This window comes from Aspergillus costaricaensis, assembly GCF_003184835.1.
Source record: "Aspergillus costaricaensis CBS 115574 unplaced genomic scaffold BO79scaffold_21, whole genome shotgun sequence".
Classification (NCBI taxonomy): domain Eukaryota; kingdom Fungi; phylum Ascomycota; class Eurotiomycetes; order Eurotiales; family Aspergillaceae; genus Aspergillus; species Aspergillus costaricensis.
The window spans coordinates 152,222-174,080 of NW_020291821.1; the positions used below are offsets into that span (position 1 = coordinate 152,222).

Below are 21,859 nucleotides of genomic sequence, written 5' to 3' on the forward strand. Positions count from 1 at the left end.
TCAGAGAAGACAGGAGAGAAGAGTTGGACAGGCTTGAAGGGTTTATTCTGAGAGAGGTGCCTCCGAGGGCTGCGAGTGGAAGCTTGGTTCATGCGGGTTGCGGAAACCTTAATGGCCGCCTCTGACGTGCACGACCCTTCTAGGCTTGCCAGTCAGTTTCGCACGGATACCTGATCGGAAATGACTACGAAGTTAATTATAAGGGCACGCCCGCGGCTCTACGATGCTGTGGATCCTATGGCAGCAGTCTGGAAGCTCCGATCGTCCTACAATCCAGTCTTGGCCCATTTGTCCATGGTGCTTCATGGAACCATCGACCAGGTTAGACGCCTCGGCAGATGGAAGTCTTAATAATATAAACCTTAATTGGAGTCTGCAAGCTCTCATTGGGTACAGAAACATCCGAACTATTGAAATCCAACTTTATCGGATCAAAGGAAGAATACTAACCACTATACACCCCCGGACCACCCCTGCGCCACGATTATCTAATGGGGTTCGATGCGAGCGAGGTCCCATCCCCAGATTGCCAAACAATGACGGGCAACGTTTGTAGCTCGCTGATTAGATGTAGACAGGTGGAAAACTACCCCACAGCATCTTTACAAATGGCAAGCGAACAACTGGTTGTTTGAGACATCTAACTGACTTCTCCCATTGGACATGATGTGTCTCATTCTTCAGCTCATGAATTGCATCGGAGTCCCTGCACCTCTGCATTCTCGCACAGTACATCTTCTCCAGTATAGTTCGCGGGAAGCTTGATGTTGATGTCCCGGAAAGTGAGGTCCGTACACGGTGCCTTTTCAGAACAAAGCAAAGACACGGCGAAGCTGATGTTCTTCCCCGGATAATCTGTCACCGTTGCGAGTCCATTTCCACTAATATTCATGAAATGTAGATCATTGAACTCATACGTCGACGTGTCACAGTACTGCGTGATGTTTTCGCTGAAGAGGTAGCTCAGACTGCCAGGGTTAGGCGAGTATGCTAAATGCGGTGGCATCACTCTTACCAGGTGTCAATATACACAGGTAATTGGACGTCCTTGAGTCGAAGGTTCTCGACTGTCACGTTGCGCACGTATCCATGGCCGCCTCCACCACCATTTGGAGGAACGCCATAGTTGACCCCAATCCTGACTGATCAGTTACCTATCGCATTGAGGGACGTGGTACCTACCAGCTTTTGAAGTAGACCCCGGAATTCATCGCCCGTTGAAAGGACGGTTGTACCTATACTTGTCAATGCGAATCTCATCATTATCGCCGGGCTTCGCTCACTTGAACATTCCGAACCGTCACGTTCTCCACAATATCCGTCCGGTCGGGGTATTGTCCCAGCGAACCAAAAGCAATACCCGGCCCGCCGTAAACCGTGACATTCTCCACATGGATGTTCGTAGAATTTCCCTTGAAAGCCACTGCATCATCTCCGCCTTGGTATATCCAGTTGGTGATGGTGATATGGTCGGACCGGTACGTATCGATCCCGTCCGTATTCTGCACCCACTCGCCCTCTGGGCTCACCGAGAAGTCATGGTTTGTGGCATTAACGTAAAAATTATCAAGGTTGATATGCGAAGAGGAATCGACAAGAACGGCCCAGAACTGGGGCTGTCGGATCGCCAGGTTACGAAGAGTTGCTCGCGTCGATTGGAACACATGCACTGGCATCGGTCGTCCAAAGACATTGCTACCTCCCTTGGCCCAAGTGTACCACAGCTGCCCATTCCCATCAACTCCACCTTGATGAGGACCTCCATCCACAACATAGTCATGGCCTGTGATACGCCAGGCACTTGACTGGTTCTGAAAGTCCACCCGATAGGAGTTGTTTACCCAGTAATCAATGTTATCGCTGAAGAGAAGCGTACCACCGATCTCAAGTCGGGAATCGGTCAGGTGAGTCGTCATCCGCTGGTTAATACGGTAGGTATACGGCGCAGGGAGGATAATTATCCCTCCAGAGGTCTGACCGCATTGGTCAACTGCCGATAGGATGTTGGGGACGTCATCCTGCCCGTTTCCTAAGGGGATTACGGTGCAGGTAGTGCCATTCTTCTGGAGAGAAGGTATGGCCGAAGCAGCCAGACTCAAGCCTGCAAAAATGGCAAGACCACTAGTTGACAAATTCACCATTTTGGTCCTTAACCTCGCTTGTCTTGACAGCCGTCAGCGGTGCAGCACAGATTTTGCTGGCAGTCCCAATGACGGGTTTTTATTACCGCGCCGTTTGCGGATTGAGCCTAATTTCCGTGGTTATTGGGAGGGGATGTCAGGAGGATCGGCGCCCATGCGGAGGCACCATACGACGTGATTTGTTCAGGCTGAAGAGTCAAGTAACCCTCGAAGACAACAAGCAGGATATGAGATCGGATTTGCTCCGGCATTGATTGACAGCGATCGAGAAGCCACGCAGACGGAAGTCGCGGGCATTGTATCGAGTATATCACCAATTGCACAGCTGCTCATCTACAAACCTGCAGCTATTTCATCAGCGATACATTCTTCGGACAGATGGCTTTGAGGTTTCTGGGGCGAGTCATTAGTCGACCTTTCTCGTTCAAGCATCAGGCAGGTAAAGAGGAGGCACTCCGGCAGATGTATGCCAAGGGATGGAGAGTGCAGAACTTCCTTGACTAGGTTCTTACAGGTTGGATGACATGCAGGAATGCGGATCATTTACGTTTTGAGAACCCTGCACGGTGTAATTCATACCGAGGATGAGTTTTGACACCTTCTCGTCTCGAGCACATCCATTAGAACAGGTACTCCGGTCGGTGTATCGTCAGTCATGATTTCTCAGCACTCACATCATACAGGCATTGATTCGCATATTCAAAGCTCCCACAGCAAGCGCTAGGCACTCAGTACGGTCGGACTTCTCACTAAATACTCTCACTAAACATTATCGAGTAAAGTGCTGCGAGACATTGGCTAGTCGCAGCCAGTTGCGTCCATTCGGCGGTGCAGAGCTCAGCATGCCAGGCCTATCCTCAAACATCTGGCTGAGCAGATGATGGCTCTCCAGCTACAACAGCGACCCGAGGATCATTGGGGGACCACCCAAGAGTGCTTCCAGAACCGGCCCGGCAACCTATCCCAGCGACGAGAACACAGTGTTTGCAATTATACCGCGGTCGCCTCGGCATCAAGTCCCTTGGGCGTATTGTGTGAGACTAAGTGTATCAAAATCAGTTTCGGCGGCCGCGGCCGGAGCAGCTCTTAGCTTGGGGCTACTGTACTTACCTTGCAGACACTATCCATTCCTTCGGCTTAAATCCGGTGCAAAGCCACAACATCGGACTTCATTCTCACAACTGCATCGACAATAGCAGACAGGGTCCACTTCTAATGGGTCGAGTCAGCAATTAGTGTTTACTCATACCTGCTGCCATCATCATTCACCGGGCCCCGCCCCCAATCCTAGTCTCAACGCCCTGATGCTCACGTCATCCCTATCCATAGTCTAGTAGGCACGGCATTCAAAACGCCCAATGCGGAGAATTGCACGATTGTATGCATTGAAAATCATTTATTCCGCTCTTGATTAACTGTCCGCAAGCCAGATCCTTGTGGGTATAACAAACAGAATGAAACACACGCCCAATCTATCTCGTCCGATCAACAGATATTATCATTACACGTATCATATTAGCAAAGAAATGTCGCCCTGGGGCTAGCGTCGAGTGCCTCCAGATCCGACGGATCCGGGATTCCACGCACTAGACCAGACCTTGGTCTCGACGCCTTGCTTGGGGCCGTTAGAAAACGGACACGCCGACCGTTGCGCATATTGCGTGGGGGCTGAAATTGTTGGTGGGGATGGAGTAGTCTCGAGAGATGACGTTTCCGAAAAGAGACTGGCAAATTCGGAAGACGATGTAGAGCTGGCTGTCGAAGTCTTGACGCAAGACGATCCATCGGCCCGCAGATATGTCGAGCTGGGCTTAGGTGTGACTTGGGGAGCGGCTTCTTGTTGCTTGTGCGAAGACTCAATCTCTTCCTCGAACTCTTCCCCGTCATGAAGACGCCATCGCGCAAAGAGATCGTTCTGAATCCATATCACCTTGCCTAGGGCTCTGACTAGCGCTATGCGGAACGGCAACGTGAGCTTTTCGTATGTCAGAACTGCCTCCATGACGATGTCTTGGATGAAGCCAAGGCAGGCGCCGATATGAATGTACTCGACATTCAACGAGTGCAGCCGTTCCTTCCCATAATGCATGCGCCTGGAACAGCCGGTTAGTCTCGTGGTCCAATACAAAGGAGGGGGATGGCATACCCGACTTGGTTCAAGTATCTCCAGAATTCAGGCTTGGTTGGATCGGAACATAATTTCGTCATATACCAGCGAAGAAATTGACGGCGACGCTGAACTGCCGGGCTATTGAGGGTAGGATAGTCGTCTGGTTCTTCTTCTATCGCAGTGTTCCGAGTGCGGAAGACACGCGCCGTGATGTCAAACTCTAGAAGTTTCACATACACCTTATCCACCACGGTAGGAGCTAGGGCCTTGACATATTTGGCGCCCCGGACGAGAGTTGCGACATCGTCTGTATTCACCCCAAGTTAGTCAAGTGCGTTGTTGCCGCGGAGAATCAACTTCCGCGGAAAAGTATTGAATGAAGATAAACAGCCTTGTGGGGAAGACCGGGGACGCTGGGGGGCACCAACCGGCATTAAAGTCAAGGAATCTCTGCAAATAATCGATCCGTGCCTCTAGATCGGTGTACAGGGCTTTGCGATCGACGTGCCTCGGGTGGTTTTCTGCATGGTAGCCGGGTTCAGACATGGTGCAAGCTGGGGTGAAGACACTGGAGCTGAAGGAAGAGAAGGAAACCGGCGGAGGTGGGCAGGGGAGTCATTGAAATGTTCTTCCAAGAGAATGGCCCCCGACACACGGTCGAACAGGTATATACCCTGCCATGCCAGATAAAAAAAAAAAACCTGACATGTTGCAGATTGCGACCCCTCAGGCCGTGAATTGGGAAATAACGACAGCGAATCAGTGGGGCGGCTGAAGTGATCAGTTGGAATTTTCGGCTCCGCTTCGTCTGTCATCGATTGCTCAATAGTAATCGCCCCTTCTCCCTGCGGTCTCCTTAATACTGATCGACCACTCCACCCCGGTCCTTGCTATCCCCACGAGCCGAGACTTGGGGGGTCGACATCAACCTGAGACCTGCTCGGTCTCCATCCATAGCAGCTGTCAGACCTATGAGTGACTTGCCGGCGGCCGATCAACACAATGAAGGTTTAGCTAGCTACCTTCTAGCCGATGCTTGTAATTGTGCTGATCAGCCCTCAACGATGGCCGCCGAATCTCATCTCACGTCACAATGCTACAAGCTCGATGCATTCCCGCAGCTGATGCCTAAATTGGCCCTAGTGTGTCAAAAATTTTCCGGACCAGTATTCGATTGGTTCGTCGTCGGCAATTGATGGGGAGATTACGCTTCGCCCGTCCACGATGGAGAATTGTGGAGCGCCGTCCCGCCAGTTTGCCGTCAACCAAAAAAATGGACAGGCAGGGCCTTGCAGATTCCAATGACAAGTCGTCGAGGCGAGCCTTAAGCGATGGTTGCATGATCCTCAGACGACCTGGAACACCGGACCGCGCACCTTCTCTGCAGGACACAAGACACTCATCATTTTTGGTCTGGACTTTCATTGGGGAGGCTGGGAACCACGGAAAGACATCAACTAGCGGAATAACGAAGAAGCGTGCTTGGTCTTTTCCGGTCGACACACCGACTTTCTGTGCGGATGGTGCCCGTTGATGGTGGTTGGTGGTTGTTTCCAGAGAAAAAAAAAAAAAGATAGGGGGACCACTAACAGCCTCATCTATTTAGACCATGCTAGGTAATCCCCGGCAACCAGATCGATTTGTTGAATTATGCCATCGTCATCTGTTATCGGGCATTGCCCAAGCAGGCATGTAGTACCCCAAACTCTACCCCACCGGATTGCAGAAAGCACATCAAGGTCTCCGATCAGTCACCTGCATCCTCATCCTTCATTTATCCCATACAGGGGATTATCTCTAAATGGCCTTGAGCTCCGAAGGAACTACTAATGGTGACAAGTTTGGACTCGAGCAAAGCCCGTGAACCCCTTTTAAGGTCCTCACTAGTTTTTAAGACAGGCCCGCAGTCCGATACGAGTCAACGATAGTGGAGTCGCCTCCCTTTTATTTTTTGTTGTCTCCGCCACCTTATTCTTCCGCCATTAACGCCAATGAGACTCATCACGAACCTCAAAAGGGGGAACGATGGGGAGCGGACCTGATTAGATTGACCAGGGTTTTTGGTAAATAAGCTTTAATCAGTTGATAGATGAATCTTAATCTAATTGATTAAGCCTGACTCAATATCTTGCCATTAGAAGGTACCAGAAGGGAAGGGAGAGGTGATGTATACACTGGATGGAATAGATAGCGAAAGTTCAACAAACAAAACGATCGACACATTATTCAGCCGAAGCGAGATGTCAAGTTCCAAAGGATAGGCACGGGACTGAAACGTGACCTGTCACACGCCTGAAACTCAAAACCAGCAAGTGTCAAAAGTGGCTCTGACATCACGACCCAAACTCTCTTGCTGTCTGTCACAATTAATCCTACCTGCCATCCCATCCCCACGCTACTTCTTCCCGTCCTTTCCATCCATCCATCAATCTACTACTTCTAAGTCTAGACGCCATCCTACGCATCCATCACGAATCCATCTACTCCAACCTCACTAACTGATCGACAATCAATCAAATTAAATCTATCAACAATGATCCTCAGACGAGCTTCCACTCTCAGTCGTCCTGTCGTCCTTCGTCCGGCCTATTCCGCCCGCGTGTGCTACTACCATCCGCCCGACGTACATAGCACCAAGGGAGAGGAGTGTACGTTTGCCACCCACATCCACCTCTATCTTCACCATCAAAGAAGAAAAGGAAGAACTAACTGCCTTAGTCTTCATCCCCCCTTCCTACCCAGACAACTTGGAGGATACTCCCAGTCTCGTCAAAAAGCCAGAAAAGGACATAGGCCACTGGGAAGAGATCCATGCTACCTCTAGTGAGACCTCGGTGCGTTCATCTTCCCCTACCCTTCGTTGTCAAGGTAAGGTAAGTGGGTTATGAGAATCGGCTAAGGCACAACCAACAGGTCAAAGCCGACCGTGGCGATATCAATATCCAGCAGCAGCAGCGGACGACTACTCGGGATCTAGATAAGGATCTAGGGGAGGAAGAGCCGCCGAAGTTGGATGAGATGTGATATCAGGGAGTTGATCATAATGTCTGATAGGGTTATGGATGGGTATTGGTATGGGTATATGAGTTATGACTGCGTACTGAGAATGTGTTTTTGAGCTGTTCTGTTCTTCATTTCGGTAAGGTGAAACAGACTGTCTGTTATTTAAAATTGGTGAGTGGGTTTTTTTCTTACTGTCTTTTTCTATTTATGGGTGTATTACTGTGTCGATCGCTCGTGCCGATCTTTATGTCCTTCGTTTGCTTTCTATTTCTATCTATCTATCTATCTATTCGGCGATAGTTAGCCGATTGTATGACTATGATATCGAGAAATAATGACATGACATGATTCATTCGTTCATTGTAGATAAGTAGTCCGACATTATAATACCCAGATCTAGAAACAAACAAACAAACAGATAATACTTCTATGCATGCTCTACTTGCTGCACTGTGCCCTCGACCTTCTGGTCAACGCGAGCTTCCAGCGCATGCTGCCCCGGTGTAACAGTACGTCCACCCTTCGAGGTAAACACACCTCCGGTGATTCCACCCTTGTGGAAAAGCAAGGGGATATCCTCGAGCTCGAGGCCCTTGGTCTCCGGGTAGAAGAAGTACACCATGGGGATGAAGACGGCGTTCAATACCGCAAAGATGACGAAGGTGCGCCAGCCGATGTTGTCTACACACGTTGTATGTCAGTATGACTTTCCTGATGGTCCTTCAAGAGCCGCAAAACCTACCAAATGCAATCGGAGTGATTTTCACCACGGCAAACACGGCCATCCAGTTCCATCCGGACGCAATGGCCTGCATTCGCGTCCGTACTCGCGTTGTGTTCAGCTCGGCTGGGTAGAACCACGGGACCGGTAGCCAGCCGACGCCGTAGAAGATCTGGAAGATGAAGATGAAGACGGTCGCTCCGTAGGCACAGTCCTCGCGGTCTAATGAAAGCAAAATCGATACCATAACAAAGCACAGACACAAGCCCGCTGAGCATACCATTAACAGGGTACGTCGGCCGTATCGGTCCATCAGAAACACCGGGATTGCCGAGCCGACCAGGTAGGTGCACTGCATAGCTCCGCCGAGGATAAGCGACAAATTCCGACTCATATTCATGGTTTCTTGGAACATGACAGGACCATAATAATTTATCATATTGCTCCCAGTGAATTGTTGCCCTAATTCAATGGTGATGGTGATAAAAAGACGTCGGAGGTTCTGTACCTCGCCCCAGGTGAACAGCTCCTTGACGCGGAACGGACCGTCCTTTTGCTCCTCCTCCAGCACGAATTGAATGTCCATGATGGTCTTGACGACATTTGCATCGTCGATGGTAGTATCTTCGATGGCAGCAACCACAGCGCGGGCTTCATCGTGTCGGTCGTGTTGGACCAGCCAACGAGGACTTTCGGGGAGACCGACCACCTGCAAGATGAGGCATACGGCGAAGACGGCCTGGAAAGCGAGGGGGAGGCGCCATTCGTAGGAGGAATCAGTAAAGCTGGTGCCGTAGTCCATCCTACACAAATTGACTCTCTGTCAGATTTGGGCTTTGTAAAGGAGGTGGGGGGCGTGTAGGGGGGCGGCATAGGACAGTCTCACCAGTAGGCGATCACCACGCCCAAGATAGTAACAGTTCCCTGCAGTGTGAGCAGGGTACCACGGTATGCTGCTGGAGAACATTCACTCTGGTAGACTGGGGCGGTGGAAGAGTTCATTCCGTTTCCCAGCCCGGTAACGATTCGGCCGACCAGCAGCTGTGCTATTGTGTAGGAGGAAGCGAGGATGACGGTCCCGATGATCATGATGAACCCGCCCATCATCAGCATGGTTCGTCGACCCATTCTCTCGCCGATGAAGTAGCAGATGATGGATCCGATCACGCAACCGATATCGTAGAGACCGGTGATATTTCCCTGCATCGCTGCGTCGGGGTTGTTGAAGTCGCGGGCGAAGCGATTATCCGCGCCCACAATGCCGGACATGACACCTACAAACCCCATATCGTTAGCCCCCATCAATCCCTATCCAGAAAGCTATGAAGAAATCAACAAACCTTGGTCAAACCCCAGCAAGAGAAAGGCCTGGCAAGAGGCCATGGTGATGGCAATGATCAGGGCCCTGCCCCGAAAGTCATGTTTCCAAAGACGCATCTTGACCGTCGTCGATGATGACTCTAGTACATACCCGGATGGATAGAACTGGACAGGAAGGGAATGAAAGAAAGGACAGGACAAGCTCAATTAAGCATTTGGATCTCGCTGGACAACAGTCGGTCTAATACACCCGAAGCCACGACGGGAGCTCCTGCAGTCCAGCTGCCAGCAACTCGCCGTGGATTATCCCGAGCAGGGCACGTCTAGTCCGGCTGGGCAGACATTACCGATGGCTGGCCGGGTCTTGATTGGCCCTGATGGATAGGCGTGGTCGGGGGATCATCGTGCCGAATTGCGGGGTACCCCGTGGGAAAAGGGTTCCCTGACTAATCGGAGTTGCTTGAATGGAGTTCACCGCTGGATGTTCATGACTCTCCACCGGAGGAGGGTACCGGTAGTTCAAGGAGTAGAGCTATCAACCACGGTTATGACATATGCAAAATAAAAATGGGTCGGGGAGTATGCTGGAGGTAGTTGCATATCAGTGAAGCAGCAGGGACCAGGATTCAGGGGCCTCGTAGTAGCTTTGCTTCAATATGGCAGTGGCTTTTTCAAGGGGTAGAGTCGCTACAATAAAGCCATGCAAAGAGATAGTAAAAGACCGTAGTGGTAGTTGTGCTGGCTACGGTGGTGTTGTGTTGTCCTCGAACGATGTGTTTTGGTTTACCTGTTTAAGATGGCCGTCAACAATGGCGCCAGTCAGTCTTTCGGGCTCTCAGGGTTCAGAATCGCCGGTCGAAGGAGCCTGGGGGTCTTGAGCTCTAAATATTAAGATAATAAGGGTATAGCTCTCGGACCTGCTCCGTGACTTCAAGCACTTACAACGACGCTCCACTCTCTTTTCCCGGTCCGGCTTGACACTTGCTGGTCGTTCATGACAGTAGCAGTGTTGCCGAAAGCCAAGAGAGCCTTACAGTAGCGTGCTTGGAGTAACTTCAGCGCTATTACCTAAAGCTGCTTCTCATGTCTCTCTCACCTCGGCAGTCCTTGTCGCTGCAATGAAGGTGTCGCCTAATGCCTATAGCAGCTAAGATGATACGCAAATGAATGTCGAAGAACAATGTTGCGGCCTAGGTGTGTCCACACCAGATGTGACAATGGTATTATGAGTTCGGTCAAGAAGTGAAACCCGATCGGGACTGATTATATACAGAAGACAAAAGTAGTCACTTCAGAAGAGCGTTTAGCAGCTCTCCTCAGTGCTGTCAGAAGAGGTATCAACAGTGATAGTGGCAGACCCGCTGCTCTCGTATCCCTCGGTGGCGACGATCATGTAGTTGAAGGTACCAAGCTCCAGACCAAGGTTCTCCCAGGCATCGAAGTGGTTCTGAGTGGTGACAGTTCCACCAATACGGCCCTCAGTGCGCACGGACCAGTACTGCTTGAAGGTGGCAGTGCCCTCGATCGAGTCGGCGTCCTCACGGGTGGTCTGGTAGATCTTGTAGGTTCCGTCGTCGCTGTCGACGGTGCCGAGCTCAGTCAGGCCAGAGGAGGGGTCGTAGTCACCGTACTTGTCGACGATGTAGAATTCGACCAGGGGAGAGGTGGTCCAGCCGTAGACGGACAGGTAGGCGTTGGCGTCGGTTTCCCATGATCCGCTGTAGGTAACGGCCCTGAATATATGGTTAACACCCTATATTCCCAGAACAGCTGTGGAGATGTCCTTACTGAGCACTGCCAGGGTTCCAACCCTTGCCGGCCACGAAGTCACCACAGTCGGTCCACTCAACGGTGTATTCACCACCGTCGCCGTTTGTGTAGGTCACGTCGCCCTCACCGTTGGTCCAGAAGGAGTAGAAGTAGCCGTTGCTCTCGCCTTCCGCGGAAGAAGTAAGGCTGCGCTTGGCCATGTCCAGCAGGGCCTTGCCATTGGGGAGAGCGACGGCGCTCGAGGCAGCCGAAAGAGCGAGGAGAAGAGACGAGTAGGCGACCATGATGAGGTACTTATAAAGAGTGACGATGATTGTTCGGTGTGCAATGGAAACGGTCGGGGAAAGAGCGTGAGTTGCAATGCAGGAAACTGGTTCCGCGACCGTCCTTATATGAAGGCGAACAGCAGATTTTCTCCAGTGCGATGCTCCATCTAAAATGCAATCGAGCTCAAGCGTGAGCAGGGTAGTGCGACACTCATTGTCCTGTAGTTGATTAAACCGGCTGCCCTGGGCCCCTGGCGGTGTTCCTGGACAATCTTATTCAAGGCCGTGGTGTTTCAAATTAAAAGTGGGTGCCACTCCCACCCACTTTTACTCTTCGGCGCTCCGACCGAGCCAGCCCTCAGCATCGACCACTCACCAACGCCCATTGAGTCATGCAGACACAATGAAAGGTGCTGACAGGAGGAATAATTGGGCCTCGTGTGGAATGTGGACTCGGCCGTTTTCCCCAGCAAGAAGATCCGCCGATATTGCCGGCGTCGTTGGACTCCTCTCGCACACCACACACCTCCACCAACCCTGCTAATGAACGCCTTTTTTAGCAACAATGTCGCCTTAGCGCCTTTTCTTGTTCTTCATGGTCTGAATGCTGAAGCCCCTAGGTGGTCATAGCTAAGATATGCAAAGAAATGGGTTCACCAAGAGTCCCGGCAAATTCCGCTCCGACATTGATACAGCCGAGAGGTTTTGTACAGAAAGCCAACGTTGTGAATTCGATATCAGATGAACAACAATCGCACTTATTGCATGACTTTGTATCATCTATTCAACAAGGCGCTGCGTGTCTATCTTTGATGCAGTGACACCATTAGGTCGATGTGAAGTAAGGACTCTGCCTGTCATCTTGAGGAAGAGGGAAGAGTCCTATCGGGCATAACCAAGGAATCGAGGACTGTATCAGTTGTGGGTCTAAGATTCTTAGTAGCATATAAGTTCACCGGGGCAAAGTAGCTGCCACTCTGGAGCTTCCAGTCGGATGCTCCTGCCGATTAGCGTGTCAATAGTGCGCGCAGCATCCGTCCAGGGGCATATTGCAGTACCCCTTCTTCCTAAGGAACGGGGCTGTTTTGCCAAATCCTTGTTGCTAGGGAGAATCATTGAGTGTAGGCACCACATCTGCAGAATAGCGTACTGTACCTCAGGTTCTCGCCGCAGCTGCATCCATCATTCTAGCGAGCTTCAGCTTAGAAATTCGGAGCTAGTCAGTCAATAACAATGACATTCTTGCCATTCGACTTTCCGGTCAAGTACTCCTGCCTCATCTGCTCTGCCTGATCCAGCTTCCACTCCTTGACCTCCACGTGCAGCTTGTTCTCGTGGAACAACTGAATGAACGCCTGCGCATCAGCTGTGTCGGCAATTAAGGAGCCTACCAACGTGATGTCCTTGTAGATGACCGTGTGGTATGACATGGTTATCCCCTTTTCGGGCTGACCAAGCAGGACCATCGTACCGTGCTTCCGTGTAAGGGCAGCCGCTAATTCGAAGGCCGACGGATGATCCGTGGCTAGGACGGTCGCATCAAGGCCTGAATAGTCGCTAGACATAGCCTTGTTGATCTTCTCTTGGGACTCTTCCACTTGATTTGTGGCCAGAATGGATACGTCAGGCTTGTGCTCGTAGGATGCCACTGCATCCAGAGCTGACTGCTTGGCATCAATTGCCGCTACTTTGTAGCCCTGTTCGAGGTCGTTATCATCTGTATATCTCTGACTTAACCTCAGTTTATTTGTTGTCTTACCATGCACTTGGCAACCTGGGTACCAATATGACCTAGACCTCCAATCCCGACAATGCCAATAGAGCCGCCTTGGGGCACATTGGCCCGGACAATGCCACCGTAGATGCTGATCCCGGCGCACATCAGAGGTGCTGCCACTTTAAATTCCATATCATCTGGTATTTTCACCACAAATCGAGCATCCCTGCATGTAGAATTAGACAGGAGAATACTTATTATCGAATGATTCAAGGAGCATTACCCACGCGACCATGTATTCGGCCCACGCTCCATCAGCAGTGATGCCCTTCATCATAGGGGCATCGCAATAGATAGGACGACCAGCCTTACAATCCGAACAGTTTCCTACATTCCGCCCCAATAAAGGCCGATTTAACATTGCTGCCACTAGACGACGACATCTACCAAATCCAGCCGTACTTACCACAGACACTGTCAAAATTGATGCAGCCGACACGGTCGCCTTTCTGGAAACCTGTGACCTGAGAGCCAACTTCCTCAATTATCCCCGCCGGCTCATGCGATCCGATAAATGGTAAACGAGTTTTGAATTCACCGTTTAGGGCCATCAAGTCGGTATGACAGAACCCAGCAGCCTTGATGCGTACTAATACTTGATGTGGCTTTGGGTGAGGAACAGGCACCTCGGACACATGGTATGGCTCGTTGTATTTTTGGATTTGGATCGCTTTCATTGTTTTCGATACCATGTTGATCAGCAAAGGGTCTAACCAGTGACTGAAAATTAAGTACTGATATATGAATGAGATTCTTGTCTAATCTAGATGCTGCTGAATGGAGGGTTGCCAAAGGATTTATTGACATCATCTTACCAATCAATCCGTCGTTCCCCAATTTGGGGTAACCCGCCGCGTATCTGACAAGCCAAGAACATCCTCGGTATCGGGCTTCGGGGAAAATCAGAGATGGAACGATGTTGTTAATTTAGGGGGGAATGTGCAGAGAGGGATTAATGATGAATTAGAAAAGAAAAGAAAAGCAAGACTTTTAGTCCCACAAGCACATTGCGAAGGTGAAAAAAGAAAAAGAAATGATTGAGCTCCGATAGGGGGAATCGAACCCCCGGCTGCCGTGTGAGAGACGGCGATGTTAGCCACTACACCATATCGGATCTTGCTGTATGTCTGACATACTTTTTAACACTATAAGGCCTTTGCTAATGTCTCATCTCATCTGTCAAATTGTCGGTTTTGATGTCTGCAACATGAATTTCCGGGCTTGTCGTTGCATGAGTAAGATCAGCGAACCAATTCCAAATTTGATATGGCTCTCTTCCATCGAAGTTTTCGAAAAGTGTCTTTCCAATTCTCATCTTAATGTTGAGTCAAGAGATTGGGGTTACCCATAACGGTCTCCCGATGAAATATATATCGACCGCCAAATGAGTTATTAGCTACCACTTCATTCATGCCATACTACCACATTGACAATGACAAAATACCACACTACCACATACTACTGGAAGACCAACCTTTCTACACGAGTAGTGGGAATAAGCACAATGTCGAAGCATAAGCTACTCCCCTAGGGCCCCAATAACCGGGCACAGGAACACCGGGTACTTCGTTCATTACATCCAGAATCGGCGGTCATGTGGTACTCTCAATGCGAAGGTCCTCCCCCCGGGGGCGCATGGTGTGCCTTCCACTTTCGGGTAAAAAGCTGGCAGAGAAGATGACTTAAACAAGTAGTCCATATAGAAATTGACCTGCATGGACGCGTCACTCTTCTCCTAGTTCGATCTACAACCGGACTTAATCAGACTAACCCTTTGGAATGCCGTGCGATCCTTCACCTGCAGATAGACGTCCGTGGGGTATGCAGGCACACAGACTGAATCCCATGCAGCAAAGCATGGGGTTAATTCGCTTAGGATACATACACCGACACTACTGCACCTCCCCAGCACTAACTGTCGTTCGGCCGAGTCTATAAAACGTCTCGTAATGCTCTAGACTATCCAACTACGGTGGTCACGAAGTGCTCCAAAAATCATCAGTGGGTCATCTGATGAGACAGAGTCCGGAGAGGCAGATATGTTTAATCCGGTAATGCCTATCGCGTCGCTACTACTGGTTGTTGATAGGTGGACATGCATGCGATTCATAGACTCTCGAAGCACCTCCGGCCATGTGCTGCAGGAATACGAGGGAAATGCAGCAATACACAACTTAGCGGCCTCTATTTCGGACAAAGAACGAGTAAAGGATGCGGAGAATAATCTCAATCGTCTGCAGGACGTCGGGCAGATGGACATGGAAATCATGCAGGTATAGAAGGCGGCATGTACATGAGATATGGGGACAGAACTCGCATGAACGCCTCATTATCGCTTGCCAATACCTCACATGCCTTGGAGTTCCGATGGAACTCACAATGATACGTTGATTAGGTGCTACCTGCATGTCGAGCCAAACAACGTACGTGTGAATTCGATCGTTCTGAGCAGCGATAGCCGAGCCACCACCACACATCACTCGCTACCTCCAAGTGCATATACGCTATCTGAAATACATGCCGCAAAGACATTGTGGAGGCTGGCAGTCCGAACACCATATGTGGGAAAGAGTCGTCATGCAGAGGCGGCATATAGGGAGAATGCGGTTGGTAAAGAGAATTTCCCCTCACCAACCCCCACTGGCGGGTGAATACCATATAGCCCGTCTGCAAACATTATGTCGATTATTTACTTCGTTTGGTTGTTTAGACAAACTCATGCACGGTCCGTCAACCAAGATGTGTGGCCGGTGGAGCTTTCGCAAACCCGACCCCAATCGGGTAAGCGCGATATCGGCGTCCCAACTTCAGGTACCAGACGAGAAAAAGACACATTCTGACCAGGCAACAAACTGCCCAGAGTTGTCATTGCTCTGCGATGTCATATCAAAGATAAGAATTGAGTAACCAGAGCCCACTACTAGAACTTGGCAAGGCGATCAGTGGCTCAAATTCACGGCTTCCCCAGGGTTGCTGGGATCTATAGTTTAGTTCGGAAGATGTGGTTAACAACTTTATTTTCTAGGTCTCCCGTGCTGAAAAAGAAGTCTGACGAAGAGGATGAGACAGTTACCGCAATGTGCTCCATACGATACCATAACCATGCGCCACCAAACCAGTCCCTCCCCTCTGACATAGTATTACAACCAAGTAGTTAGCTCCGAAATCCGCTTTATTTGCTCATGCGTACTAATATACGCATCATTGTTGATTTAATTCCATCATTCAGGGGTCTGAGCATGATCAAGAGGCTTCAGATCAGTCATCTGTGCGTCGCTACAGACTCCGTCTCGACCTAGATCCACCGCTCCCCACCCCCACAGCATCCTCCCTAGCGTCCGCGTTGAGGGCCCAATAAGATCCAGCGGGAAATAACTGGTAAAGTCCACCTATGGAAAGTGACGAGTTGATTTCACATATCGGAGACATCGCTTCTTTGGGACGATGATATGCGGTCCCTGGCTCCGGAGGTCGCAAGGAAAAAAGGTCCCATGTGGGGGGTCAGGAGGTACTGTCCACTGAGAAGTCAGACACTCATCAGCATGTAATTGATAAGGAAATCATCTACATTGCAGAAGAGATTGAGACCTCGGCTCCACTGATGATCAGTCCAGCGAATTTCCTGGCGAGTAACATCAACAGAGACCCGTCTCTGGGCCGCAGAGAGACGGATAGAAGCCGCGCAACTCAATCTTTTTGCCGTGAGTCGGAAAAGTGATTGCCCAACGACGCAGCATTCGTAGATCCTTACCTCCGAGCAGCCGTGTCCGAGTTCCTGGTTACTGAGCTATATAAGAAACGACATGTCCTCTCCTTGCCATTGAGATCATCTAGCGACGTTCTTCATCCTCAGCATCTGTCTCTCTTTCGCTGCGTCCTTCCTTTCCTGGTTGAGTCCTCCACCACATACCCGGTCAAGATGAAGGCTTTCAGTCAATCGCTTCTGGCTCTCTCGCTTGCATCAGTGGCTGCAGCAGCAGCAGCTTGCAATACATCAGCATTGAACACGACCACTTATAATTATTATATCACGGTGGATGGCACAACAGTCTTTGATGTTGCACGTGCCACCAATCGCGGTGTTTGTGACATCGGCCGCCAGAACCTCATGGCCGATGTAACTATTGTTCCCAATGTGGGCGAGTACTTCATCATCCCTCCCGAGGTGTGCGAGCCAGACAATACATCCTGTCTCTTGCCAAACATCAATGCTACACGCACCTGTATCTACGGCGGACCTCGTCTCTACTACACCGTTCGGGGAGACACCTACGAAGTGATTGCCCGCCGACTGAACATCACGGTGGAATCACTGATGCACGTGGATGGGCCTGCAAATGAGACGTTAACCAACCCTACTTCCCCAACGGCGGAGTTGGATGTTGGCCAGTTTATCAAGGTGCCTCAGTGCGATCCTAGCCAGTGTATCATCCAGCCTTACGTCTTCAAGTGGGGCGTGTACAAGGACCTTGCAGAGAAGTACGGCACTACAGTGGGCCAGATCATGATGATGAGCCCGACGTACAACTACAGCAGTCTGGCTTTCTCGCCTGAGGGCATGTACCCTCCGATCAACCTCCCGATCAATTGCACGGCATTGTCGAACAACATGACTACCCTTGATTAGTTTTCTATGGAGGGCGGGGGATGTGTCTTTTTATTATGTCTTTTATGATTTATCCTGGTGATGTGCTGCCTTGCGTGGAAGGATGGGACGTGCTGTGGACTGCACTAGTGGAACAGATGGACAGGATACCAAACATGCTGCAAGGAAATACGGAAGGGAAGCATGTATTTCTCAGATCAATAGTTATCAACTGGATCATGCATTGCGGACCGACACTGTAGCCATCTTCCTCGTAACTAACCTTTGCTTGTCTCTTTAGCCGATTTACACGGCTGAATCAATATACGTATTTCAGAGCTAATAAGGGACTTTCTTATTTCCGATTGGGGTTACCAATTACCTAAGTCTAAAGGCCCAACGTAACATAACGTCTCTTTGGCGAGACAAAGCCAGAACACTGACGAGTCTACTATAAGTTCTGTGCCCCATCAGAAATTAATCAATCTTAAATCAAACCTAGAAACAGCCACGTATCCCCCCAGATACCGCCAAACTAAGATATTTGGCTCATTGATAAGTCAAATACTCGTGTAAGCAAGAAAGAAGCGAGATAAGCTCCTCGTACTGTATCTATGCATTTCCCCAAGCACTTGGATCCGTCACTTTGAGGTAAGAGCGGACGACACATAGCACCATCCTAGTGCTAGGTACTGCCAGATAGTTCGAACAAGTGGTCCTTTTCAATTCCTGTACCTATCCAATGACGAGATCCAGTGGCCATCTAGCGTGAGAGGAATGGCGGCTTTCGTACTGACTTTCCAGAAGAGTTGTACCAGTCCTACCCTCCCCAACACGGTAACAGTCCAGTCTGTAGTCAGCCCATCCGACTACCAATTGACGGATACTTGAAGACAAAAAAGTATTTTGCCAGGGGAAGCGCCAACATTAAACACATGAGTAGTGTATAGTCGTCCTGGGAGCTTCCCATCGCATGTGTAATACGGATGTGGAAAGTCTGGGCTAATGTAATTGATTGTGTAAATTGACGGCGATAGTTGCTAGGTAATTCCAGTATTTTCTGCTCTGCTCCTTTCCAGAGCATCCTGTAATCGTCGGCTTGGGGTACCATCAATTCTTGGCTCTGCCAGCGTAAACCGGTGTATCTTGGGGAAGTATTGGGATCTGATCGAGCTTATTCGGTCGATGCAATACATGCAAAAGAGAACCAGAGAGGGTTAGCTGAAGTGCCTGCCTAGAGTAAATATTCAAGAAGTTCAACTATCTTGTTCATTGAGACATCTGGAATCATTGATGTAGTATTTTTGGAATATAATGCAGAGGAGTTGATTATGGAGAAAAACCAGGGCATTGGTGTATTCGCCATCGAGGTATATAGATAAGCTGCCAGGCTAAAACTGTACACCTAGTGTAGGAAGGGTCAAGCTCTGCAACGCCATTGTCGGTAGTAGTAAATTCCCTCTGCAAAGGTTCCAGGCCAAGTTTGAGGTACCAGCACTATGAGAAAGGACCAAAATACGCTGCTAGGAATTGCCGGATTGCAACATCCCGGAATTGTAAGCTATGCATCAAGTGGTCTGTAGCATGAATTTCACCAGCATTCGGTGATCCGGAGTGGCATCATATCTAGTTCTTATTCCAACGTAAAGACTCCACTGCGGTTCGCAGACAACTTGAAGAAGCCATCTTCGAGCTATCCGAGAGAATCATCATTGTGGCGTGATCAAGTCCGGACTTTGCAGGTCTCCACGCAGCGGCCCGGGGTTTGCTGCTATGTTGTAACATCGGTGGGCCATCCCCGCATGGACTATCTGAAAACCGAGCTTATCCCGGAAATGAGGCGGACAGGTACTATCAGATCCCAGGTTCCGTTCTCATCCGAGATGTCATGTTAACGGGATCTAGGGGACACGGCAGATCAACCGTTAGGAGCTATTTTCCGTAAATCCACTCGCTTGGCCCACAGCTTGAATTGTGCTATCATCGGAGCTTATGAGGGGCTTGGTTTGTCGCCTTATGCAGTACTCCTCACGTCTCCTCCACTTCTGCAACGCTCAAGCCCACCTTATCAGCATGCCAAACCCCGGTAGGATGGGACGATGTTTCAAACAGTGCCCCCGTGTGCACTTGTTGATGGCATACGATTTTGGGAGAGAAAAGAGCAGACACCGTTCTCCGTGGCTCCCGAATCAAACGATCAGGACTATGCGAGACTCGCTGTTGGAGATGTTTCACGATATGACAGTCGAACATATAAAGGGAGACAACTTCTCATTGGAATTTCTCCCATCATCTACAACAGCATCAATCATCTCAACAACATCTCTTCTAACAAAACCACCTAACTCATCAAACCATGGCTCCCGTCCTGAAGAAGTACAAGGCCGCAGCAGTCAATGCTGAGCCTGGCTGGTTCAACCTGGAGGAATCCGTCCGCCGGACCATCCACTGGATTGACGAGGCTGGCAAGGCCGGATGCAAGTTCATTGCCTTCCCCGAGCTTTGTAAGGCCTCCCACCTGAATGTATCAGAGACTCTTGGCTAACCCTAGACCAGGGATCCCTGGATATCCCTACTGGATGTGGAAGGTCAACTACCAGGAGAGCCTGCCTCTTCTGAAGAAGTACCGCGAGAACAGCCTTCCGTCCGACTCGGACGAGATGCGCCGGATCCGCAACGCAGCCCGCGCCAACAAGATCTACGTGTCTTTGGGCTACTCGGAGGTGGACTTGGCCAGTCTGTACACCACTCAGGTCATGATCTCCCCGTCGGGCGATATCCTCAACCACCGCCGCAAGATCAGAGCCACTCATGTTGAGCGCTTGGTGTTTGGCGACGGCACCGGTGACACCACTGAGTCGGTCATCCAGACTGACATCGGCCGCGTCGGCCACCTCAACTGCTGGGAGAACATGAACCCCTTCATGAAGGCGTATGCAGCCTCTTTAGGCGAGCAGGTCCACGTTGCTGCCTGGCCACTCTATCCTGGTAAGGAGACCTTGAAGTACCCGGACCCCTTCACCAACGTGGCGGAGGCCAATGCGGACGTAAGTTCTCCTCTGAAAATCCTTCTTTGTTTTGATGTCTGAGGGCTGATGAAGACTGCGCAGCTTGTCACCCCGGCCTATGCCATCGAAACCGGCACGTACACCTTGGCGCCCTGGCAAACAATCACCGCCGAAGGCATCAAGTTGAACACTCCCCCTGGCAAGGATCTGGAGGATCCCCACATTTACAACGGTCACGGTCGCATTTTCGGCCCCGACGGCCAGAACCTTGTTCCTCACCCTGACAAGGACTTCGAAGGACTCCTGTTTGTTGATGTGAGTTACTTTCCCCTTTCGACTGACGTGCAGAATGCTCACATTTTTACAGATTGACCTGGATGAATGCCATCTCTCTAAGTCCCTGGCCGACTTTGTAAGTGATCCTCCGGGCGCATTCTTTACATCTTGCTAACTGTTCCACCCAGGGCGGCCACTACATGCGCCCCGACCTCATCCGCCTGCTGGTCGATACCAACCGAAAGGACCTCGTCGTTCGGGAAGACCGCGTGAACGGAGGGGTTGAGTATACCCGCACTGTCGACCGAGTTGGGCTTTCGACTCCCTTGGAGATCGCGAACACCGTGGATTCGGAGAACTAGAGTCACCCCGATGTGTCGGTTCATTGGAAACCGGCCTTGTTCCTCTCCACTCCGTCCCGTGTCAAACCCGATAGGTTCTCATGACGAGATATTGATGAAGTTCGACTTGTACATTAGAGTTCTTTGAATGAACACACACATCTGCTTACCAGGCTCCTTTTTCGGGTAGACAGCGTAAAAAAAAAAAAAAAAAAAAAAAAAAAAAAGAAGAAGAAGAAGAAGAAGAAGAAGAAGAAAAAAAAGGCCTTTCCTCCCTTCTTTCTTCGGACTTTCCATTCTTGCAGCATCTCTTACTTTCTCGATTGGATATTCATGTATCATTACTGTTGGTGTTGGTCATTGTAAAAATGGAGATGTAGGCATACCACACCGACACCTCACGGCTATAGACGGCGACATTGTGGACAGTGACGCACGGGATTGTAGGCTCTGCAGCCAATTCCAAAAACCGGTTTGGGGCGACCACTCGGAGAGTTTCATGCAGCGACGCAGCTAGCCACGGACATTCCTCGTACTTTTC

The 21,859-nt window shown here is 50.2% G+C and overlaps 9 protein-coding genes and 1 non-coding gene across 10 annotated transcripts; 4 read left to right on the forward strand and 6 right to left on the reverse strand.

The window, feature by feature from the left end:
• Window positions 1–685: 685 nt before the first annotated feature.
• BO79DRAFT_269116 (exopolygalacturonase A) lies at window positions 686–2,141 on the reverse strand (the record flags this gene model as incomplete). Its single annotated transcript, XM_025687166.1, has 4 exons — window positions 686–968; window positions 1,016–1,138; window positions 1,183–1,235; window positions 1,284–2,141. The coding sequence occupies 4 exons, from the start codon at window positions 2,139–2,141 to the stop codon at window positions 686–688; spliced, it is 1,317 nt and encodes a 438-aa protein (XP_025538161.1).
• Window positions 2,142–3,606: 1,465 nt separating this feature from the next.
• BO79DRAFT_197328 (protoglobin family protein) lies at window positions 3,607–4,797 on the reverse strand (the record flags this gene model as incomplete). Its single annotated transcript, XM_025681260.1, has 3 exons — window positions 3,607–4,234; window positions 4,288–4,558; window positions 4,680–4,797. 3 exons carry the CDS (start codon window positions 4,795–4,797, stop codon window positions 3,682–3,684), a joined length of 942 nt encoding a protein of 313 aa, XP_025538162.1. The 3' UTR covers window positions 3,607–3,681.
• Window positions 4,798–6,598: 1,801 nt separating this feature from the next.
• Window positions 6,599–7,549, forward strand: BO79DRAFT_288451 (uncharacterized protein). Its single transcript, XM_025688685.1, has 3 exons — window positions 6,599–6,899; window positions 6,970–7,085; window positions 7,165–7,549. Exons 1-3 carry the CDS (start codon window positions 6,785–6,787, stop codon window positions 7,273–7,275), a joined length of 342 nt encoding a protein of 113 aa, XP_025538163.1. The 5' UTR covers window positions 6,599–6,784; the 3' UTR covers window positions 7,276–7,549.
• A 94-nt stretch (window positions 7,550–7,643) lies between these two features.
• On the reverse strand, window positions 7,644–9,412 carry BO79DRAFT_269117 (sugar porter family MFS transporter; the record flags this gene model as incomplete). Its single annotated transcript, XM_025687167.1, has 4 exons — window positions 7,644–7,935; window positions 7,997–8,778; window positions 8,862–9,249; window positions 9,316–9,412. The coding sequence occupies 4 exons, from the start codon at window positions 9,410–9,412 to the stop codon at window positions 7,682–7,684; spliced, it is 1,521 nt and encodes a 506-aa protein (XP_025538164.1). The 3' UTR covers window positions 7,644–7,681.
• Window positions 9,413–10,485: 1,073 nt separating this feature from the next.
• Window positions 10,486–11,349, reverse strand: BO79DRAFT_269119 (glycoside hydrolase family 11 protein; the record flags this gene model as incomplete). The annotated part of the gene is made up of 2 exons (XM_025687168.1): window positions 10,486–11,028; window positions 11,084–11,349. The coding sequence occupies 2 exons, from the start codon at window positions 11,347–11,349 to the stop codon at window positions 10,599–10,601; spliced, it is 696 nt and encodes a 231-aa protein (XP_025538165.1). The 3' UTR covers window positions 10,486–10,598.
• A 1,202-nt stretch (window positions 11,350–12,551) lies between these two features.
• BO79DRAFT_218976 (zinc-dependent alcohol dehydrogenase) lies at window positions 12,552–13,800 on the reverse strand (the record flags this gene model as incomplete). The annotated part of the gene is made up of 4 exons (XM_025683438.1): window positions 12,552–13,028; window positions 13,091–13,274; window positions 13,336–13,435; window positions 13,515–13,800. 4 exons carry the CDS (start codon window positions 13,798–13,800, stop codon window positions 12,552–12,554), a joined length of 1,047 nt encoding a protein of 348 aa, XP_025538166.1.
• A 350-nt stretch (window positions 13,801–14,150) lies between these two features.
• Window positions 14,151–14,222, reverse strand: BO79DRAFT_t167. Its single transcript has one exon. It is a non-coding gene; the product is annotated as a tRNA-Glu (tRNA).
• A 925-nt stretch (window positions 14,223–15,147) lies between these two features.
• Window positions 15,148–16,466, forward strand: BO79DRAFT_218977 (uncharacterized protein; the record flags this gene model as incomplete). The annotated part of the gene is made up of 4 exons (XM_025683439.1): window positions 15,148–15,381; window positions 15,819–15,889; window positions 16,134–16,245; window positions 16,338–16,466. 4 exons carry the CDS (start codon window positions 15,148–15,150, stop codon window positions 16,464–16,466), a joined length of 546 nt encoding a protein of 181 aa, XP_025538167.1.
• Window positions 16,467–17,027: 561 nt separating this feature from the next.
• Window positions 17,028–17,735, forward strand: BO79DRAFT_218978 (LysM peptidoglycan-binding domain-containing protein; the record flags this gene model as incomplete). Its single annotated transcript, XM_025683440.1, has 1 exon — window positions 17,028–17,735. The coding sequence occupies one exon, from the start codon at window positions 17,028–17,030 to the stop codon at window positions 17,733–17,735; it is 708 nt and encodes a 235-aa protein (XP_025538168.1).
• A 1,958-nt stretch (window positions 17,736–19,693) lies between these two features.
• On the forward strand, window positions 19,694–21,485 carry BO79DRAFT_288452 (carbon-nitrogen hydrolase family protein). Its single transcript, XM_025688686.1, has 5 exons — window positions 19,694–20,197; window positions 20,250–20,740; window positions 20,804–21,016; window positions 21,069–21,113; window positions 21,166–21,485. The coding sequence occupies exons 1-5, from the start codon at window positions 20,050–20,052 to the stop codon at window positions 21,337–21,339; spliced, it is 1,071 nt and encodes a 356-aa protein (XP_025538169.1). The 5' UTR covers window positions 19,694–20,049; the 3' UTR covers window positions 21,340–21,485.
• The last annotated feature ends 374 nt before the right edge of the window (window positions 21,486–21,859 follow it).